The sequence below is a fragment of the Colius striatus genome, chromosome 2 (assembly GCF_028858725.1).
Source record: "Colius striatus isolate bColStr4 chromosome 2, bColStr4.1.hap1, whole genome shotgun sequence".
Classification (NCBI taxonomy): domain Eukaryota; kingdom Metazoa; phylum Chordata; class Aves; order Coliiformes; family Coliidae; genus Colius; species Colius striatus.
This window is the reverse complement of record NC_084760.1, coordinates 53,785,877-53,808,419: the sequence shown is the minus strand read 5'-3', so window position 1 is coordinate 53,808,419 and position 22,543 is coordinate 53,785,877. Positions and strand designations below refer to the sequence as shown.

General features: G+C 41.3%; 1 protein-coding gene across 2 annotated transcripts in view; it reads left to right on the top strand.

Moving 5' to 3' along the window:
• The first annotated feature begins 7,358 nt into the window (after positions 1–7,358).
• The window catches only part of CEP85L (centrosomal protein 85 like), a 113,484-nt gene continuing 98,299 nt past the window's right edge, over positions 7,359–22,543 (top strand). For both annotated transcript variants that reach the window (XM_061990586.1, XM_061990584.1), the window contains exon 1: positions 7,359–7,666. In XM_061990586.1, the coding sequence (XP_061846570.1) occupies positions 7,618–7,666 (49 nt within the window). In that variant the 5' untranslated portion in view covers positions 7,359–7,617. The remainder of the gene's footprint in view (positions 7,667–22,543) is intronic.

The following is a 22,543-nucleotide window of genomic DNA, read 5'->3' as shown; positions in this document are numbered from 1 at the left end:
ACCGATGGCTGCTGTCCTGTGTGCGTTGTAAAGGGAGTGGGCTGGTTCTGATACTTTTGCAGAGGGTACGCTGGGTAGGTCTAAAAGTGTCCTTTTGAATTGGATTTTATTCTACCAGCAGAGAATAGCCCATGATTTTGGCCCTAAGGTCATGTCATCATGACCTTAAAGATCGTCTGGTTCCAACTGCCCTGCCATGGGGCACTTTCCACTAGACCAGAGTGCTCAAAGTTTCAGCCAACCTGGCCCTGAACAATTCCAGGGACGGGGCGTCCACAGCTTCTCTGGGCAACCTGTTTCAGTGCCTCACCACTCTCACAGTGAAGAGCTTCTTACTAATATCTAATGTAAATATAAGGAAGAAACTATTTATAATTCTTTATCACAATACTGATATGTAGTAGTGAATTATAGTAGAATCAATGTCAGGGACTTTTGTAGAATAAAAGTCAATGGAGGGAAAAAAAATGGGGCAGGCAGCTTCATAAAGTTAATTGTATTTATAGTTAAAGCATGAAATAATTTTTTCCATCCAACTTTTACATATGGGCATATGACAGTACTGAGCTGACTAAACTAAGCACTGGCATAACTCCATTGAGTTTACTGAAATTTCATCCCTTTGCAGCAATACTGCCTTTGGCTCAAACACAACTGACCAGATAATTTACTGACTGGTAATGTTCATAGGTTGTATTTCTGACTTGGAGTAAACAAACTACATATTTCAGGCTGTAAGCAGATAATGATGGCCATTTGAAAGAAATCTCCATTTCTAAGTATTCATACAATATTGTATCACTGTCTGGCTGTGTGTTTGGCCTTCCGGTAAACAATCACTTGTAGTTTTCAATTCTGTATTTCTCAAACATTACAGAATTCATTGGGGATGTTTTCTGCAAAAGGAAAATGAGATTCATTCTTTTCTGTGCCAAAGTGGAGATGGAGCAGGGAACTTCACTACAGAGTCTGATCTTTTGTTTCAGTGAGAGCATACACGGGGAATGCTTGTTGATTAACCTTTGAAGCAGGTAGGTTTTGAACAGGTCAGGCTAAGTGCTGTTTTGTGCTTCTGTATGGAAGTTACTTCACATTTGAGGTAGAATTTAACCTGCATAAAGAAGCTTTAAAAATCTTCAAATTATCATATGGCAATATAATCCAATGCTTTATCCTTCTGCACTCATTTGTCTGTGTATAACACAAAGTCAAACAGGGCTGCCTTGAAGTAACATGTCAACTATAATAACTCAAGTATTGCCAGCGGCAGTTGGATTGAAGACCTGAACTGTAGCACTGCCGAGACAACTTAGGCTTTAGCATAAGTTTTAGCACAGTAAATACAAAAAGTTCAGTATTTTGATAATCTAAAATTGAAAGTGTTTTGGTAAAGCCATTTTGAAACTGCATTGTACCTGCCTGGCCTGATGACTGGTAGCACAGTTTTATCGTGCCTTTATTTTCTTAATTTTGCTGGTCTTTCTGAAGAATACCAAAGAATACTATAGAGCACCAAATTATCATTCATTTTTTATTAATTATTACAAAGAAGCCCATAGACTGCAACGGGTCCCAATAACGGCTTTCAGCAGATGTTTTGGCATCATATCAGATGTAGAATGTCACCAAGAGGTCTCTGTCCTCTCTCTCTCTGAAGAGAATTTAAAGCTTGCTATCTCTTTTTGTCTTGGACCTACTGGGAAAAAAAAAGGATGAGTCCTTCTAAAATCAGATAGTGTGTTCATAGAAAGTGAAGATGACTTGGGCAGAGAACTGGAGAGACAGTAAAAAAGTCACACGATGTGACAGAAACAATTTTTTAAAAAATACTTTTCATTCCAGTGTTATGTCCTGAAAGGAAATTAGATATGTTAGTGAGTCCCACTAGTGCTAGCGGGAGAGGCTTGCTGCTCTGGTACAGGGAGCGTGGTTCTTGAATGTGTTAGGAGCCAACCTTGGATGCCTGGGAGAAGAAGGCCTGCATGCAGCCTCTAGGTTTTAACATATTATCTCCATCCCCTTCTAAATCATTTGTATTTCCACCTCCTTTCCCATTGCCTTTAAGAAAGGATGGGATTAAGAAAAGGGAAGGCAGAATAGCAGAACTCCCAGTTTCCCCCTTGAGAAAAACACACCTAGGAAATTCCTGATTATCCTGATAATAGCCATGAGCCAGAAATGTGCCCTCGTGGCCAAGAAGACCAATGACATCCTGGGATGCATCAAGAAGAGTGTGGTCAGCAGGTCAAGGGAGGTTCTGCTCCCCCTCTACTCTGCCCTGGTGAGGCCTCATCTGGAGTACTGTGTCCACTGTTGTGCTCCTCTGCTCAAGAGGGACAGATTACTTCTGGAGAGAGTCCAGCACAGGGCCACCAAGATGATCAGGGGACTGGAACATCTTTCACACAAGGAAAGGCTGCGGGAACTGGGGCTGTTTAGTCTGGAGAAGAGGAGATTGAGGGGAGATCTTATTAATATTTACAAATATCTAAAGGGTGGGTGTCAGGAGGTTGGGACATTCCTTTTTTCTATGGTATCCAGCAACAGGACAAGGGGTAATGGGATGAAGCTGGAACACAAAAAGTTCCACTTAAATACAAGAAAAAACTATTTTACTGTGAGGGTGAGGAGAGCAGTGGCACAGGCTGCCCAGAGGGGTTGTGGAGTCTCCTTCCTTGGAGGTCTTCAGGACCCGCCTGGACATGTTCTTATGTGACCTGATCGAGGTGAACCGGCTTCTGCAGGGGGGTTGGACTAGATGATCTCTAAAGGTCCCTTCCAACCCTACCATTCTATGATTCTATGATTTTCAAAGGTCATTGTATCCCACCTCTCGCATATGTTCTTCCTGTGTTATCAGAGCTGATGACACAGGGTTGATATAAATCTCTTAGACTTATTTTGTAAATCATATGACCAAAAAAAAAGTGGCTCTCATATGAACAATGAACCATGTAAAATCCTGAACTCCCAAGGATCTTCTAAACAACGATGTAAATGAAAACATGTTCAGGCTGACATTCTCAGGTGAAAATCTGCTTCTGAAACCTGGAACATTGCAGAAGGCTGGCAATAAATCTTAGCTACTTGGTACTATTCGGTCTTGTGGTATAAGCTGTTATTGAAAGTGCAGGGCAGAGCAGAATCAAATCGATACCTATTTGTGTTCCTTTGTGGAAGATATGCACTCTACTTATAGAAAAGGCAAAAATAAAAACAATAAAACCAATAAAAACAAACACCATGTTATTTCATGATGCTTTACAGATATCAGGTGACAGTTTATTGTTAGTGCTATGCAGTCCATGCAATGTACTTTTAGTGGAACATTTCAGTCTTTTGTAGGCCAACCTGCTGCGTAAGCTAATCTGCTGTTAATTAGGGTGCCACCCAATAGAGTTTAACATCTCACTTTGTAACACAGAAACATAGGATCTTAAGGGTTGTAAGGGACTTTGTGAGATCTTCTAGTCCAACCCCCCTGCCAGAGCTGGACCGCCTAGAGTAGGTCACACAGGAACTTGCAGGTGCCGGTGGGTTTTGAATGTCCCCAGAGAAGGAGCCTCAACACCCATCTGGGCAGCCCATTCCAGTGCTCCATCACCCTCACAGTGAAGAAATTCTTCCTTATGTTTCTTTGGAACCTCTTATGTTCTAGCTTATACCCACTGCCCCTTGTCCTATCATTGGCCGTCATTGACAAGATCCTGGCTCCATCCTCCTGACACCTACCCTTTGTGAATTTGTAAACATTAATGAGGTCACCCCTCAGTCTCCTCTTATCCAAGCTAAAGAGCCCCAGCTCCCTCAGCCTTTCATCATCAGGGAGATGCTCCACTCCCTTCATCATTTTGGTAACATACACAGTTATTTTTTGCAAAGCAGGAGGAATTGCTGTAAGGCTTCTTAAAGGCCACTTCGACTTTGCTAGGACACAGTGTTCAGCTGAAAAAGTTGTGGGTGGAGGAAAAGGACTTCTGTACTTGGTGAAGCAACTCTTTAATTCAAATGCCACTGTTGCTTTTTGATAGAATGCACACATGCTTGGTGTCTTAATTAGGTAGGAGAAATAGTCTGCATTCTCTTGGAACAATGTTCAGCTATTTTGTATTTGGGTTTTTTTAATAACATTTTAATTTTATTAAATGTGAAAGCAAGTGTGTAGAATAAATACTGAATGCATTTCTGGTTTTAATCAAATAAAACCACCGCTTTCAGAGATCCTTCAGCTTAATTCTATTTAGAGCATTATGTTTTTACTCAGGGGGGAAAAAAAAAAAGTTATTTCTGAACCTGGAAATGGATCACAAATCCTTGGGTAAGATGTGCTGCGATTGACTGTAATGAGACAGCATCTGCCTAGCACCAATGCTTAAGCTGTTGTTTTGTATTGTTATTTTTCTTTGTTGATTCTGCCAAGAGGGTGGAGTTTGTGTCAGAAGAAAGAGGTGGAGAGAGGCTTTTCAGACAATAAGAACTTAAGTCCATTCATTGTTGCATTTCACAATCATTCTCCGGGGATGCAGGCTGTTTCCACTTACCATTGATTCACTTCAAAGGTTACAATTTGTTAAGAAGAGGGGCTTAGCATGTCCTCGGAGCCCACTGCATTGCCAAGTTGAGATCCATGTTAAAGTAGGTGCTTGCTTCAGCAGCACTGAATAGCACAAACTCATCTCTGCAGGAGGTCCAAGCCACACTTATTCAAGAGTTTTAAAATACTGCTTCCAGTCTAGAATGTGTACATAAGCAAGCTGCAGATGTAAAATATTGCTGGAAAGTGAATAAAGCAGTAACAAGGTAAATTTATTTGTAGACTAAAACTACTGGCTTTAGTTTGGCCTAGTTTCCAGATACACTGAGGTTATTTGCAATGAAAAAGCTCTACTAATTGCATTAAGTTTCTATAAAAATAACTTAAAATCCAGTCAAAAGGATGAATATGTCTCAGGTTCTGTTATCTGACTGCTTTAATTTAAGCATGGGGTTTTTTTTCCCTTTTTGCTCTGAGTCATAGCACTGTCAAAGCACAGATGTCCCAATAGGGACACCTTGGAAGACATGGCATTGCTGTTAGATGTGATTCAGACAGACTACCTGGACGTGTTTTGTTACCTTCATCTTGGTCTTTTTATTTGGTCTTTTTTTTTTTCCTCTGTGTTACTGTTCACAAGTAGACGGGAGATACACAGGGAACTGCAAAGCTTCCATCAACAGCAATACCAAGGTACATAAAAAACACCACAGTGACATTTTATTAGGAGATGAAAGAGCTGTTACCACACCTTTTCCAGGCATGCAGCTTTCTGGGGTTCTGATAAGCCTCTGGATTCTTGAGGCTGTATTGCAGGACAGAATCACAAGCTCTAGAGCTCAGCACTGATGAAGTAATTTTTCTCCTCTCCTGCTACTAGATGCCTTCCCCTTTTTGATATTCAGCTTTTTCACAGCTCACAGTGTCCTCCTGTAAATGTAAGTACACGTGCTTATTCAAGAAAATAGTATGCAACAAATGTTACATGCGGACAAGTCCTTTAAAGAGGTCTTGAACTAAGCTGTTTACATGTTTCTTGGTCTTGAGTGTTTTCCAAGGTACTTTAGCCTTTATTTTTCCTTCTTATATTCATGTTTACCTATCATGCTGTCTCTTGCAAACATACTTCAATATTGAAATTGGCTTCAGGTTTGAAAGGCTGGACAAGTTAATTTAGGTGTTATCAACCGTAATTTAGTTTCCTGCATTGGTCTTCTACTGTAATATATAAGTATTTGTGGCTTCTTGAAAATGTTTCCTGTCTTTTATCATTCAGAAGACCTCTAGCAACAGTCTTAAGGTTTTGACAGGATCTCCTGGAGTTCTAGCAGCTGGTTTTTTTCTTCAGTATTTGCTAACTTTTTTAAGCCTGCGTTTCTACAACTCTACCTACAAGACACCTATTGACAGTTATGCTCCATAGTTAAGCTGGTGAGAAGTGCACATTGTGTCAGGTCTTCAGTGAGTACATAAGAGCTTTATACAGATAAGAAAGAGGATGAAATAACAACATGCAGCATTTCTACGTGCTCATGCCAGTACTTCTGAGGCCTCTCCTTTACCGAGTACATTATGAATACCTAGCTAGGCATAAATAAAATATTACTTGTGCTGAAATATAACTTTCCAAAGAGATAAAAGCTATTCTATGATCACCAGCTACTAATTAAAAATGCATTGGGTCAGCAGGAAGTGTTTGAACACAGATTTTGTTTATTGATTGTGAACGTTTCCACATGAACACAGAACTGCTCCTGAGGACTGCTTTCACCTCGCCTCCCTAAGCCATCATGTCCATCATACTCCGCAATGCTGCCAAAAGCATTGCTTTTCTTATCCTGGTGGTGGTGTGTTTTGTAATTTTGGGATGGTTACACTGAAGTTAGAAGCTGTCCAAGTATTTTCACCTTCTCTTCATGTTTTTGTCTGACAATGTGGAGCCAGGATTGAGCCAGGGTACACTCACTCAGAAGGTAGTTTCCAGTGGGGACCACCGGGCTACAGTTGCAAAACAGGGTAACATGAAGGCTGTTGTTGAATTATCTCTCCAAAGTGTTTGGAGCAGACTCAAACAGCTTGAGGTGGGGGTGGGGGAAACCTCTTGCTGGGTTTGAAGTGTTGCTGACAGGAGCATTTTGTTTCCAGTGGCTTAAACTTTGTGATGATACTGAGGATCTTTTGGTGGAACTGATTATTCAAATTAACATTATGACTTGTGTTTCTTTCCACTTTCTTCTCTTACTAAAACAAAAAAGTACAGGAAAATTGTGACTTTATTATAAAGTCTTCTAAGTGTGAACATGCCTTGGGTATTTGAAACACTGCATTTCTGGAGTAAGGTATTTCGCTATTCTTTACCAATTATCTCTATATCAAGTTAAGTGCTCTCAATGAAGTGTTTCCCTGGTGACAGCTACACGCCGCTGCTAACCGTCCCCTTCCCCGATGGCAGGGAAAGGGGGCTGGAAGCGGGAGCGCGGGTCTCGTCGGGGGCGCATCCCCGCCTGGCCGGCTGCGGGGGAACGAGTAAGTTAACAAACCCGAAGCCGACGGCAGCTCCCAAACCATCTCTGCGACCCTAGCGAGGCTTGAATGGGGCATGAGGGACGCCTTGCCCGGCACTGCAGAGGCGCTAAGTCGCGGCCTGCGAGGCAGGCCAGCCACTCTCTTCTCCGGTCCCCCACGGCCACTCGCCCCTCGCCCCCTCCCTGTGGGCTGGGTTATGTAAGCGGCTCGTCCCCAAGCAGCAGCTGCGGAGCTCCCGCCCCTGTCTCCACCCCGCCCCGCTTCGCTCTCCTCCCTCCTAGCGCCGGAGAGGCAGACGGCGGTCACGCAATAAAGCAAGTTTTGTCTGCTGCGAAGGGGTGGTGAGCTTCTTCCGTCCTTAGCGGCCCCGGCCCGGCACCATGGCTGCGGTGATCCTGGGGCAGGCAGCAGCCCCCGCCGCGGCGACGGCTCTCCGCTAACCTCCCTCGGCAGCGGGAGTGGCCACTCCACCGGCCATCCGTGCCGCGGCCGCCCGCCGCAGAGCGCGGAGCTCCGCGCCGCCGGAGAGCGGCGGTTCCCCGGCTCGGCGCGGCACCATGTGGGGTGGGCTGCACTCCCAGATCGGCCTGCGCGGCTACAAGGCTGGTAAGGAGCCCCCGGCCCAGCCGCCGCCCGCGCGTCCCGGTGGGGCGGGAAGGGATGGGGCTGGGGGGAGGCACAGAGGCCACGCCGTTGGTGTAGCTGGGGCGGGCCGGGCCGCGCCGCCTCCCATCCCCCGTCCCGGCTCGCTGTAGAAACGTTCTGAGGAAGCGGTTTCCTCCTCGCCGCGTGCGGGAAGCGTTGCGGCCCCCCTCGCTCATCCCCCGCCTGGCTCTGCGAAGGGGGAACGTGGCGGCGGGGCCTTCGGTAGAGGACGCGGGGGCCGGCCCATCTCTTCGGCCCCGGTCGGCGCGTCGGGCCGGCCAGGGAGCTAGGTATTTGCTTAGCTGGACCTCGTAGCGGATGATAAAAGCTGAGCTTAACCTACATAATCCATTTCCTTGTTTTAGGCTTTTAAAATGTGTTTGTTTGTTTCTTTGCTCTATTTTGTTGGTACACCCTGAGGCAGAGGCTGGAAGCCTGCTTTCCTTGATGATTTCCTTTTTACATTTAGACTGCAACAAATCGGTCGAGTCCTATTTATTTTTATCCTCCCCCTTCTTTCCCGTCTCTCGATTAATTAGAGCCCAGTTCCTGCAAGTTGGCAGGGATACGTTCAAATTGTGCGCTTGAAGTTAGGTTGTTACTGGGGAGACATCCTCCCTCTAAGCGACCGGCTAACTTTCAACCGTGAAGGGTGTTAGACCTGGTGAAGAAAAATAGGTGGATTAATTACAGAGCCGTCTGAGCGTTAATTTTGGGCAGGTAAGAATAGGTACCGATTCTCTTTCGATGTTCTTTTCAGGATTTGAAGATGTTTCCTGCTATATCACTTGCTTTTCTCTGGCAGAGTTCTTGCAAATATTTTGCGATATTTTGACTTCTTGAAGTAATCAATCACAGTGAAGGTCTGTGGTTTTGCTGTACCGTTACACGCATTGAAAGGTTTATTTTTTACTGTTGGAATGTTTTTTCTTTTCAGAAACTTGTAGTAATATTTTAACTTTGGGATTGCAAAATATGGCTGCATAATGTGTATACAGTTAGCTGATGTATGTAAATGTCAGAACGGTTTTGCTTTTGAGTGTCAGGGTTTCTCTTGCAAATACAAGAGCTGCTAAGACATTCTCAGCAGCTGCCCGAATCTCTACAAGTAGTCTAATGTTCCTTATAATGAGAAAGAAAACCTTGTTCCTTTTTTCTGTACTGTTAAGCTATTAATTTCTATGCATAACACATCTGCCTTGTTGACGTGTTGGTGTGGTGGGGTTTTTTTGGTTGGCTTTTTTAATGCTTCCTGCAAAAGAATGGGGTTAAATTATCTTGGTACCACAGCTTGCAAAGATAGTGGTCACTCTGAACACTAAGCACAGAGATTTCAGCTAATGTAACGGAAACTGCAGGAATTCATGATGTTTCAGTTCTTGCTTATTTGTGTTTGGGGGCAAGAATATTACGATGTTATATCACAAGCATGTACTGGCACCAACTTCAGATCGTTACTATGATTGGTGTTCATTTTTCATGTTTCTCAGAAAACTTTGGTTTGTGCCATTTTTTTTAAACACCTCTTTCCTTTTGTTAAGGGTCAAATTAAGAGTTTTAGTACTGTATTGAATTTATCAGCCATTCTCATCAGTCATTTATTGGATGAATGTTTTGCTTCTGCTCTTTTGTAAGAATTGTCTTTAAGATTTGGTAACTAATTTCCCGTATTTCCTTTTTTTTTTCTTCTCTCCCATCCTCTCTTTCCTTTAAATACTCAGGGTTAATATGAACTTTAAAATATATGTTTATGTGTAAGCAGTAGAAGTGTAAAGTAGCAAAATTTGTAGAAAGATCTCTAAGTTGAGATGTGATAGACTAACTGAAGGTGATGGTTAATTAGAAAGCAAGTAGATGAAGGTGTAACCGTGAGATATCTGTGCCTTATTTCTGATGCAGCAATCTCTTCCTTCATCAGTCTTACTTTGAAAAAGTCGGAGATATTTCATGAGGTTTGTAACCCCTCTAAAGAAGGGGAAGTTAATTAGGTCCATGCAGGTATTTAGTGAAGGAGTGATAGCCTTATACTGTGCTTATATTACTGCCAGGGTAGACTCTTTTTGGTATGTTTGGTTTTGGTGTTAATGGGTTTTTTCTTTTTTTTATTTCTTTGTGAGAAGGAAGCTGTCTGTGAGAGAAGTATTCTGTGGCAGAACATTAGTGTCCTGTTAAGCAGCAGAAGTTTAAGCACATAATTTTCAAGCTGAAGGTGTTTTTCTTTTTCCAGAATATGTTTAATTCTTAAATGGCAACTACGTGCTATGGATCCTGATTGTCTTCTAAATATTGGTGTGGGAGCATAACATAATTTGTTAGTTCTTGTTAAGCTGTGTTTATTACTGAAAAGCATTCTATTTTGCTAGTTGTGTTTTACTTGTCTGTGGATATGGGTATCTTATTATTTTTTAATCTTATGATTTCTTTACAATATAGAATGTAAGAGATTCCAAAGAAATGCAAGAAAAAACATCTTCACCGTTAGGGTAATGGAGCACTGGAAGGGGCTGCCCAGAGGGCTTCTTGAGGCATATTCTCTGAAGATGTTCAAAACCCACCTGAATGGATTCCTGTGTGACTAGGGAGGTTAGACTAGATGATCTTTGAGGTCCCTTCCAACCCTTAAGATTCTGTGAAAGCTCAATGCTTACTGAAGAAATCTCTTAACTATTTACACAGAGGAGTTGTCAGATTTTCAGTAATAAATGCAAATGAATTCTGATTTTCTTGTAACAGGCAAGGACACTTCTTGGAGTATTTAATTTGTGGCCTTTAGTTTTATTCCCTCTTGGCATAACCAGATTGTTTCTTTTCGGTTCAGTAGGAGTGCATTCTCTGGAAAAAAAAAAAATGCTGTCCTGTTTGCATGCTGCTGTGATTTATGGGGGTTTTTTTTGTAGATGTTTCTTATTTAACCAGTGGATTTAATAACTAAGTTTGCTTCCTATGCAAAATAAATTTGTCTTCTTACAGTCTCAGTACCTGTTCTGAAAAATTGTCTCTATTTTTGGAATGTGTATGATTGACTTAGTTTAATATGTAGAACAATGAAGACTGTTTATGAAAACCTTGCAGCATAGTTATACCTTGGTAAAGGACAGCACTTACCCACTATGCTGCAGCGTTTCAAGCCCTTTGCTTATTCATCTAGTCTGTCCTTTGAAATTCACAGTTGATTCACTACTCTTAAGACTATGAAAGTGTTCATCAGAGTGGTGTTCCTCTGGGGCAGACAGTCCTTCAGTTCCGCTATGTATGTCAAACAGATGCCTGTGGAAAGTGAAACAAACACAGTTTTAAGTATTTACTCCTTTCAGTAAACTGCAGCACTTCTAGTGAAGTTTTATTCTGCTGTGCAATGTTACCCATAGCTGACCGCTGCTGATATTTGCCTGCTAGTATCTATTTAAGTGACAAAAGCACGAAGTGAAAACTAGAACGAAGGTGCACAAAAGGGTGTGACTGCCACCTTCTAGAACCAGTAGCCTGCATCCCTCTGCTTCTGAGGCCTGGCAATATGGTTTATTTGTAAGGCAAATCTCAGAAGTCACCTATGTTCTCAGATGTAACCATTATTGTCAGTGAGTTTTGACATAGGTGAGTCTTGAAAGATAAGGATCTCACAATCAAAGTGTAAGCGGCAATAAGATCACAACACATTGTAAGGCTCGTGGGGCGTTGCTTCCTTGGGGTGACCATGGGCTTTGCAGACAGCTTCACAACACAGCCAAGGTAGGGAGGGTGGGGCTGATAACATGCTTTCATCCTTTGGGATGGAGAAGGGACGGAAACCCAGTGGTTCGGTTCTGTAACAAGTTTTATTTGTCTGTTACTGGGATATTATTCTGCTTGGGACATCTCAATAGGGCAGACTTGCCTTTGCAGGCTGGGCAAGGCAATTGTTACCAAGGGTAGACTTCAAGCATTTTACCAATTGGAAGTATGTAGGTGTATGTAGGTAGAGTGTGTTATAAAGCCTGATTACCTGAGCTTAAAAATGTGATATTCTGGCTGCTAGAATGGCCTTTTTTATCTTTCACGGATTGTAGTGATGTGAAATGACCTTTAGATTTGGAGTGGTGGTGACCAGTAATTCTTTGCTTCCATTCAAAAGCAGTGCTTTTTTTTTTTTTTTTTTTTTACCCTCCCTTCAGGAAATACATTTTTATGGACATATTATTCACTCTTTTAATGTGTACAAAAGATGAATGTCTTAACTGCTTAGCAAGAAAAGTGTGATAGATTTAAAGGTCTACTATATCTCTAGTCTTAAGGATTAGCAATTGGTCTAATCTCCTATATGTTGCCTGTATGCTTAGCATTTGCTGACTGACTATAGACCTGTGTTTTCAGTAATTCTGTGCTTTTAGAAATTTAATGGAAGGAAGCAGTAGTTAGTTTAATGACTTTGAGAAGAATGCATTAATTTTAAATAGTTGTACAGAGTAAGTATAAAGTAAAAAGCAGTCTAAGCTGTCACATCTGTGCTAGGGGATGGTGGTTGAAGGAAGTTCTATATAGGGTAAGAGCACTCATAGTCTCTCTGGAGAAGACCTTGAATTTATGTCCCAGAATCACAGAATGTTAAGGGTAGGCAGGGACCTCAAAATCATCGAGTTCAACCCCCCTGCCAGAGCAGGACCACCAAATACTGCTTGTTACACTTCCAAATTATTTATGTTAAGATTTTAGCCAGGCATTTGTGGTTCAAAAAAATGTCTTTCTTGCTGACTTCTGTGGTAGCTTGATGTTGTCTGTCTGCCAAACACCCACCCAGCCGCTTGCATGCTCCCTCTCTTCATCAAAATAAAGAGAGAAAGTAGGGTGGAAAAGATTGTGAGTTGAGATGGAGATAGGGAGATTGCCAGGGAAATTGCTAACCAGTTACCACCATGGACAAAAGAGTCTTGACCATGGGGTCAGTCCATGGCAGCTCCTCTCCACGCTCCTTCCTCAGGCTGTTCCTGTGCTCTAGCTTGGTGTTTCTTGGGTCTGACGGAATCTCTGCTCAGCTGCCCAGAGCTCCTGCTTCTTACCCCCTTCTGTTCTCCCCTCTGGGCTTGGAGGGTTGTCTTTGACACTTAACCCTTCCCCTCACTTGCCCTTCCTTAAACACACCTTCCCTCAGGTGTTTTCATTACCATGGTGGCTGCGGGGCCCAGACGTCTCCTCCTGGAGCCATCTGGAACAGGCAGTATCTGGCACTGGGCACCCCTGGCTTCTCCTCCCAGAGGCTGCCCCACAGCCCTCCATGCCAGCACCTGGGGACCTGTACCCTGTACAACTTCTGAAGAAGAAATCATTATGTTTTCGGTATTTCTTTGCATAGACCTAGAATAGTACTACTTATAGCCCTTAAGTTTATTTTGGGAGAAGATGTGGGAAGGTGGATTGTACTAAGGTTCTGGTTTCAGTTTTTGCCTTGCACATGAGTTTCTTGCTGCCTAGGACAAGTTGAGGAGATTCTAAATGTGGCAGAGGGGAGACTGTAGGTTGTCTGCAGAGGCCCAGAGGTGGATGGCTAGAGGAGAACATGCAGTAGAGGACAAGTTGTGTAGATATGTTCACAAGTGTGCTTAGGTCTGTGTTAGTCCTTGACCTGTCATCCCTTGTGTGCCCTGAAACTGCTGACACCCATGGAATCGCCTCTGAGGATGTTAGCTTTCCCCAGGCACTGCTGTCTGCTGCATCTGTCTTGGGTGCCTGGGCTTGAATATCCTATTGATTGCACAGCTACACTCGAGTGACCTATTTCTCTGCAGCCAGACATGCTGTAAGTGGTACTGCATCTTTCCGTCCTCATTGCACAGAGATCTTTGCTGTTTTTTTGAGAATCAAAGGGCTCCTCTAAAAAATCAAGTGTTACTGTGAATAAAAATTCTCAACAGTTTGCCTTTTTAATATATTAATTTCTTCTTCTCAAGGTATGGTAGTCCCTGAGATGTGGGAAGATGTGATAGGTAAACTCTTCCTTTTTGCCTAAAGGGATATGTGTGGGTGGATTGCAGGACATGATTTCATTTTACAGCTAAGATAATCTAACAGCTAACTGCTCCTACCCTTCTGGGCACCTCTGCTCATTTATCCTTGCGGCTTCCCATGTACTTTTTCAGTCTTATAGCAAGTTAATTTGGGAAGCTGGAACAGAAGAATACTGAAGTTAAATACTGAAAGGAGAGTTTACAGTTGCCTGACCTGGTGTGAGACATTGCTGCAGGATGCATACATATTTGCTGGTGTCAAGAAGGTGAGGAATACCTGGAATCAAACGGGCTGGCTCTTGAGTCAGCTGATAGATAGTGGAAAAATCTCCTAGTAGAGTCTTCCTTCGCCACTGCTGATGACATCAGGAAGTACATAGTTAATCCTCAGACTTACTGTGAAGGCCAAGGAAGATTTAAGAGAGCGGATCAGGAAAAAGTGATGTTAATTCTGCTGGACAGTGTAGCTTCCAGCAATTAGTGGATTTGAATACCTTGAAACAGGTCCAGAATAACTGATAATGACTAGAGAGGTAGTAGGAGACTATCTCTGTCTTGGCTAAGGAAGGGCAACGTAAGTAGTGTCAAGGAAAAGTCATGCTGCTTCTTTATTGATTAAACTTCCTGAAGCAGACTTAGCAAATACAAATAGAAAAGCAACTGATAGTTTTCAAACTTTAAACTTCCTAATGTGTTAAGGGACCAGTGGTGTAGTATTCAGACAAGAAACGTTCTTTAATCATCCTGGAGTCAGATCTGAGATTCCTTATAAGGTATCATTGCTTTTTATGTCTGCTTTACTCCTTTGGTAGCATAGTTTCCAGATGGTGTAGAAAGCTGCAACTTTTTCAAGTGCTTTGGGATAAATAAGACATTTTTCAGGTATGCATTTCTTTAAAATACGGTATCCTTTTTTTTTGTGAATTCTTACTGTACAGCAAAGCTATTTCTGTCTTTTGGCAATTCTGATTCTTTGGAGACAGGTGAGAATTAATGCTTTGTAGAAAAGTTCAATGATTAGCACTGATCAAAGGTCTGATAGTTCTGTGGGTAGTAAGAAAACAAAGTGGGAGTATAGTGACCTAGGTAGAAGCACTGAAAGGCATTGAAAATACTATTATTAGAAACTTTATGACTTTTTTTGCTAGAGACTTTATTTTTCCATAAAGTTAACAGTTGCAATCTTAACCTTTTTCTGTTTGCTTCATGATCCGAAATACCAAACTGATTGAATTTTGTGTGGTCAGTAGAGTAATTGTAAAGTTTTATGTGGAAAGTCATTGTAGTTGAGAAGATGGAAACACAGTAAGTACTGGTTTTGTCTGGAAGGATCCTAGGTACGGTTGATAGTGTGAAGGATTTTTCTTTTTTTTTTTCTTTTTTTTGTAGTTTATTTCTGTTTCTTTGTAACTTCCAGAGTATTGTCCTTGCTTATAGTAAATAGGTATGCGTGGAAGCTAAGAAGCTGAGCTTGGGGATATGTGGTATGTTGTGACAAGAGCACTGGAGATTTCAAAAGCCGGTCTCCTAGTAACTTAAGTGAACCCAGAATTTCATCTTCTTAATCCAAATTTAACGATGCAGGAGCTCCCTTACCTGATCTAGGTGGACCTGCTTTAGAAGGGGAGTTGGACTAGATGATCTTTAGAGGTCTCTTCCAGCCCCTACCATTCTGGGATGGAGATGTGCATAATTTTGTTAGCGTGCACTTAAGCTATAGTCTGGAGGCTTGGTCTCTGGTACATCCATGTTAAAAGTAAATCATGTTGTGTATATAATGCATGTTAGACCTCTCTGAAAAACAATGAGAAAACTCTAGCATTGTTACGCTTCAACAAAATGTTTTGTGCCTTTTTTTGGTCTGTTCACTATTTATTTTTAGCATCAGAGATATCTTTAGGTCTGATATATGATTACAAGGAGAGGAGAAATTACATTCTTTTTAAAAATTTAAGACTACTAGACTCCTTTATTTAATCCACTTTGGTAAGTGTGGGAACTGCTTAAGACCATCTAGTGTTTTTTTGACTCACTTTAGCAGCTGTGAACACTTCTCCACATACATAGAGAAGATTAACTCTTTAAACAGAAAGAGGGAGGACAAAGGTTGTTCTGGAAAAAAAAAAAGTGACAAACAATTTGGACAAAAACTTACCTGATCGTGGTTTTAAATATCAGTGAAGCTAAGCTGCAAGAAAATCTAAAACATAGGTGATAATTTGTGATCAGTAGCTTTTTTTCTTTGGTGGGAGAAGGATTCAGCTGGTCACCTACAAGTGCACAGCTTTTTAACAGGCAGGGAACTGACTGCTTGGTTTTAGGGCTTGCTTTTCAGAGTTTATATTAAATTCAAGCATAATTTAATGTGTTTATTTTCCTAGATGTTCCCTGCTTTATATTGTGATAAACTTACCAAGTCTAAAATTTAGCCTTCTGCTCTGCAGTTACTATAGGGAAGGGAAACTAAAAATATAATTTTATGTTTCTGTGGGGTGAATAGTGCATTGAGTCCAAAGACAAAGAGGCAAGCCAGCATAGCAGGCATGAGGTAATACATATAGTCTGTGTGCCAAATGTGAAATAAGAAACATCTGCAGTTTGTATTTTGAAGTTGTGTTTTATGCAAATGCTATATCTGGAAGCAGGAAACTCACAGGAGTGCCATCAACAATTGGACTGAATTCCTGGTCTTGCTTCTATCAGTGATGAAATGAAAGCAAACCTTTTCCCTGACTCGGGTAGGAATTTCATCACTGGGTTGATATTAAATAACTACAGCTAAATTCTGTCTGTATGAAAATCGTTAAATGAGCACCAAATTTGAGTTTGTTTTACATTCTTTCTAGAATAGAATTCAGGGAGGCTGCATCCAGTATTATGTACTGTCAGTCTAAGGATTTGCCAGTTTTATAGCTAGCAGTGTGCTGTGTTAAACACAGCTTTCTGCTGCTTGAACAGGTTTTGTGCTCCACAGTGAAGCCAGTGGAGATTTATGTCTATCTCACTCCATTTTAGAGTCTGCCTTAATGTGCAATTTGGCATTAGGGCTAAGCCTAGTTACTAGCTAGTTGCTGCTAGGCATCAGAAGCGTGCCTGTACGGTCTCACTCAGTCCTTGGCGCTCTTTCTAGTCTGACCCCTTGCTGAGCCAGCTTAGCAAATCAAATTAGCAGATATCTTTTTTAAGGGGGAACAGTTTGTTCCTGAACCTCTTTCTGTGGAGTCTGGAGTGGCAGGACTTAAGCTGGGGAAGCAGAAGCAAATACGTGTTTGGGAAAAGTGACCAGCCTTTGCATAGCAGCTGACTGCTAGATCCAATTAGCTCTAATGTCAAAGAGCATTCTTTGCTCAAGCCCATTTTAGCCAGTGGCATAAGCTAGCCAGCTGGACCCTCTGATGGAAAGACAGAGCTGGACACCTCTTGCTGTCTATGGACTCTGCTCTGGGGGGTTACTATAGAGGGTGAGCTACCTGATATTGTCTTTAACTGCTATGGCAAGATTCTCCCATCTCATCTGTGAAATGGATGTATTTATTCTTAATTCCCATTCTTTCTTCTCAGTTGCATACTTTCATGCATGAGAAACTTTAACTTGTTGTAAGGTCCTGTGCACGTTTGTAAAAACATAAAAATTGTGTAACTTGTGGAAGTTCACAGTGCAATACTGTTTTGTATAGAAGACAAAAGGTTTTATAACTATAGCTACCTGTGATAAGAGGTTGTACATTCAGCCACGTCTATGGTGGGGAAAAACCAAAACAGTTTAACTTTTATGAAGTTATCCAGAGGCAAAAGAAGTCTGAGGTTTGGTGACAGAATATGCTTAATATTTCGTGTTTGAGAAATTGGAGCACAAGTCTATATTCCTTTAAAATATGACCCTAATCAGGTTCTTCTTACTGATACTGCCAGTCAGGTGTATGTTTACTTGGAGGATTGTATTCTGAAGTTTTTATTTTTTGAGTTTCTTTCTTTTACTTCAATTTTTTACTATTTTGTGATGTGTATATTTCTCTCTCTAGTAAGTGAATTTCTTTGCATGAGTGATACAGAGGGTAGGTGCAGGCCTTTGCCAGGCTGTTTACTATCAGACCGTACAAGTAAAAATGCTGGTTGGAAAGTTGTCTCAATGTTTTTCTTGTTAAACTTTTACATTCCTCTTTTCCTTGCTTCCCTTTATATCAGTACATTTTTTATGTTCTTACTTAAGATTGCTCTAATCAGTTTCCAACTGAAAAACTAGGAGAGCTAGTTAAATAGCTTGCAGGCTTTGTCAGGAAAGCACACTAATAAAGGGGATGAGTCTTCGGGATGAATCATACTTCAGTGATCTTGATGCAAGAAACTGCAATGAGAAAACTGAGAGCTGTCATTTCATCCCACTTTGCTCTGTTCCTTTTTGCACATAGATGAAGCTATTCACCCACCTCCTGTCAGCTGGATTCATGTGAGAGGAGGGACTAGAGGACCTTCTGGTGCCTTAGTTCATGGCCAGCTGGTAGAGCCATGAGCTTTAACCACCTCCAAAGTATTTGTGAAAGGAATCTTGAAACTGTTATCTGACCATCTTCCCCAAAAGCATCAGAAGCCCTCTCATACCAGTGTACTGATCATCATGGGAGAGAAAAGGTCGCATTGTATACCTGGAACTTGTTTTGGACACTCTTGTTAAGGAAAGTTGAAATTTGTTTTCCAGAAGGATCATAGAGATGAAGTGCACCTAGCAAATATTTGCCTAGGTATTGGGGTTGGGATGCTAGTTTTTTAACATTATTTTCAAGAGGATTTATTTGTCCATATAAGACTTCTTTTTGCCTCTGTCTGCAAGGAACACTTTTTTTATGTCTGGTTGTTCTTACTGTCAGGATATTAGATTGAATTAACTCAGCTTTTCTGCTTCACCTTTGAAGGAGGCTGCTGTTGCACCATTCTATCAGCTGTCTGTGAGCTTTTAAAAAAAAAGTTGAAAGTATGATATGTACTTTTGCATCTACTTATTGAAAAGGTTTGGGGCTTTTTTGCATTTTAAGGTCCTCTGTGTTTGTTTCCTTTTCTCAGTATTTGTTGTCTTTCCAGCAGCTGGAAAAATAGAATATTTATTGGGAGAGAATAAAGCACATACCAAAGTGAGGTTTTCTTTAATCTTTCAGCAGTAATGATCTTGCAGCTATGAGGAGTAAACATAAATGTTTTCCAACTGAAGTGAAGTTTATTCCTACAATGCAGCAAGCAGTTCACTGAGATGCCGCTTGTGGATTTGCTCGTAGACTTCATCTTTTGAAGAGATGTGTGATTACTTAGCCCTCTGGGACAGGGAGAGAGTGCAGATGAGAGGTTGTGAAACCTTGAAGAACAACTTGAGAAGGGGTGGGGGATGAAGAAGTTGCAGCTGAGACATGTTCAGCAATGTCAGGGGACTGTATGAGTAGATAGGAGGGAAATGAATTGAAGGTGGGTTGACTTATTTTCAGATACTATGTATGTTCTACCATAATTAGTAGGGTTTTTAGGTAGAGTTGATGGTGAGGGTGAACTGAATAACTTTGTCAGTGTGTGTAGGCTGAGATAGGGACTTTCCTTGAAAGAGGTTCAGGCAGGCTTCAGTGCCATCATAGTGTGAAACACTGTTTTACAGCTTGGTCATCTCCATAGTGACCAGAATGAGCTTTCATAGTTGTCAGTTTTGGTAGTACTGTAGTGAGATGTCCCCTTCAGAGTTGTTTGACTGTATAAATTTCTACTTGTGATTCACTTCTGGTCACAATTTATGTCAAAGCCATGGTATGGAGTAGAAAAATCTAGTTAAGATGCATCTGCTGTGAGACTCAGTTTAGTCTTTTGCTGTTGCTTTCTATTCTGTGTCTGGGTAAGACAACAGTATCATAGTTATCACTTAAAATAACACTTTTTCCAGTAAAACATGTTGGAAGTGTTTTAGGAATCAAATGTAATGACAGTGGTGTTAGTATTTTATATGTGTAGATTGTGTGGGGTCTGTGCATGCCACTGAAATTAGGAGTGAAAATGATCCAGAATTAACTAGATGTCTTCCTGCCAGCAGTAGCTGGCAGTGTTCTGTGATACCCAGAAAATGATACAAGTTTTTGTGGAATGAAATTTCAACAACTGTTCTCTCCTGATCTACTTCATGCACTTCGCATACTTAGTTGTTAACTGATCTGTTTTAAATGCCTAGACTGGAAACACAGTGATATGTTGGTGTACTTAACTAGACAAATTCAAAGAGACAAGTTAACTGTTAGTACAAAGGTAGTGGCTTCTGAGAATTGCTTGGGATCTTGGATAAATTTTATTTGTCGTGTGTTTGGAAATTACAGACAAATAGGATGATGCTACTTTTCCTCCATTTCTGTTAAATCCTATGAAAGGTAGATTTTCCTGACTCAGTAAGGAATCATCACAGTCAGGTGGTAAAATACAATTTAGCAGCACAAATACCTGTTGGAAATTTTTGTATGCTTTTCTTACTCCATTGTATTTGGGGCAGATGGACACTGTTTCAGTGGCAGATTTGAGGTCAGAGCAGTGGAGTAAAGCATTTGAGCAGTGTGAGGACTCTTGAGTATCTTCTCCTTGTCTTACACTTGTTCCTTTTAGCTCTTCACTGCTTAAAAGATCACATATTTACAGAGAGTTGTTGAAAATGAGATTAGGAGCATAGAACTGGGTGTATAGTGATTTGTGATTCTTCAAAACTTGGCTCAGAAGGTCAGTTTCAATTAATGAAATGAAAATGAATTTTTAAATGTCTTGGACTTACAAGGTCATATTTTGTAGGTTACATTTCTTTTTATTGCAGCTTGAGTAATTACCTTCCCTCAGCAGTGGGGAGAGGGTCTGTTCTCCAGGACTTCAAACAGGCTACTACCTGTAGACTTCATTGAGTCTGTTTCTACTATCTCACTGCTTTTATTTGGCTACTTATGGGGATGGGTTAAGTTAGCTTTGCCAAGCTCCTTTTCACATACAGTTGATTTTTTTATACTTTTTTATGATGCAGAATCACCATTAGGTCAGTGATGTAAAACAATGATGCAAATGAGCCATTAAACATGGAAGTGTATAGTCCTGATATGTCATTAAATATTTTTTTAAAAAATTGCAACTTATTTAATGTCAGGACTTCTGTAGAAGGCAGAGAGAAAGCATTCCTTGAAGTGGTCATGTTCAGCCATGTTCTGTTGGCATGTCTAAAATAGATTAAAAAGCAAATACTCTTTACCTGTTCAAATTCTAAACCAGTTCTGTTTCTTGGGACATATATCCCTTTTAAATGTAGAGACTGCTCCTGAACAGTAGAAGCCCAGCAAGTGAGAAGGGAAAGAGATGTTTCTGCCCCATCCTGGCCTGGTGAGGTCCATGTGTCTGCCTACAGGCCAGCTGTAAGGGAATGGCATGATCCCAGGGGTGGCACTGGGGGCTGCTCCTGGGCACAGCAGTGCCTTATGAGGGATGGGGAGAAGGGAGCACCTGGGTGCGGGGACCCTTCTGGAGCCCAGAGCACCATGCAGAGAGACTTGAGTACTTCCTTGGAGAGCCAGATGGGATCTGGTGCGTCTGTGCTGAGCCAAAGCTAATAAATTCTTTCTGGCCTCATGCTGATCTGTATACAGCTATGGATGTGTACCAGCAGGTACCTCTTCAGGGCCTACCAGCTCAAGAAATCGGTCTTCATGAGTTCCCTTAGAAATGCTGAACTACCTGCCCTGGATGCCAGATGCTCCAGAAAGTGTTCCATTAATTCTCTGTTGTTCCAGCAAGTCTTCCTGGACCTGTGTACCACCCTTGGGGCTTGGTGTGTCTCCAAGCTGTGTGCATGTAGGTGTAAAATTGAAAATAGTAGAATATAGTAGAATATATAGTATTATGTAGTAGAATATATAGCATAGAATATAGTAAAGTGTTTTGTGATGCTTTTTATTTCCTCAACTTACTGTACCTAAAGATATAGATAAAGATATCTACCACCTCTAGTATGTTAACACTTTTGGTCAAATCTTGTTGCACTGTATTGTTGGATCATTTGGAATGTATTGCAATGATTTATTTAGAACATGAGACTCTAAGATGTTAAGAGAGTTTTCTTTGCATGGAGACTGATTAGATACTGGAATGAGCTGCCCAAAGAGGTTGTGGAATCTATGTCGCTGAAGGTGTTCCAAGACTCAGCTGGACAGGGCTATGAGCAGTCTGATTTAATTAGCCTTGCTTTTTGCTGGGGATTAGAGAAGGTGACCTCCAAATGTTCTTTCCTATTCAAGTTAATCTCATTCAGTCGTGTTTTTAGCTTTTATTTCTCCAAGTTCCACGGAAGTGAAAAGTGTCTCTCCCTTTTGGGAGGCTGTGTATAGATGGTTATAGATTCACATACTGAACAATTGTCTAACCAAGTGATCTAAAGAGTCTGACACTTAATGCTGCATTGGTTTAATGTGCAGCAGTGGTAGCATTACTTGCTGCATTTCTTTTAACAATTGTGTGCTCACTTTTAAGCTTTTATGGCATTAAAGAGTTATTTTGTGGAGAACAGCGTAATAAAGGGTAAATGAAGCTAAATGTGTTTTAAATGTCTACTAAAGCAGAACTGTCTCTGACTTAATTAGTGTGGGCTCCCATAAGTCAACTTTACTGTAATAGCTAGATGTAGCTTGAAGAATGGAGTAAACTCTTGTGGAGGACAAACCTATTTAAAGGGAGGGGTGGAAAAAATTACTATTCCCAAAGCAGACGGAGTGTTCAGTGAAAAATGTGCTGGATGGTAGGAAAGGAAGAAATGTCCTAGTGTCACATTAGCTGTATGCAAAACTATCAAATTTCAGTACATTAGATGATGACACAG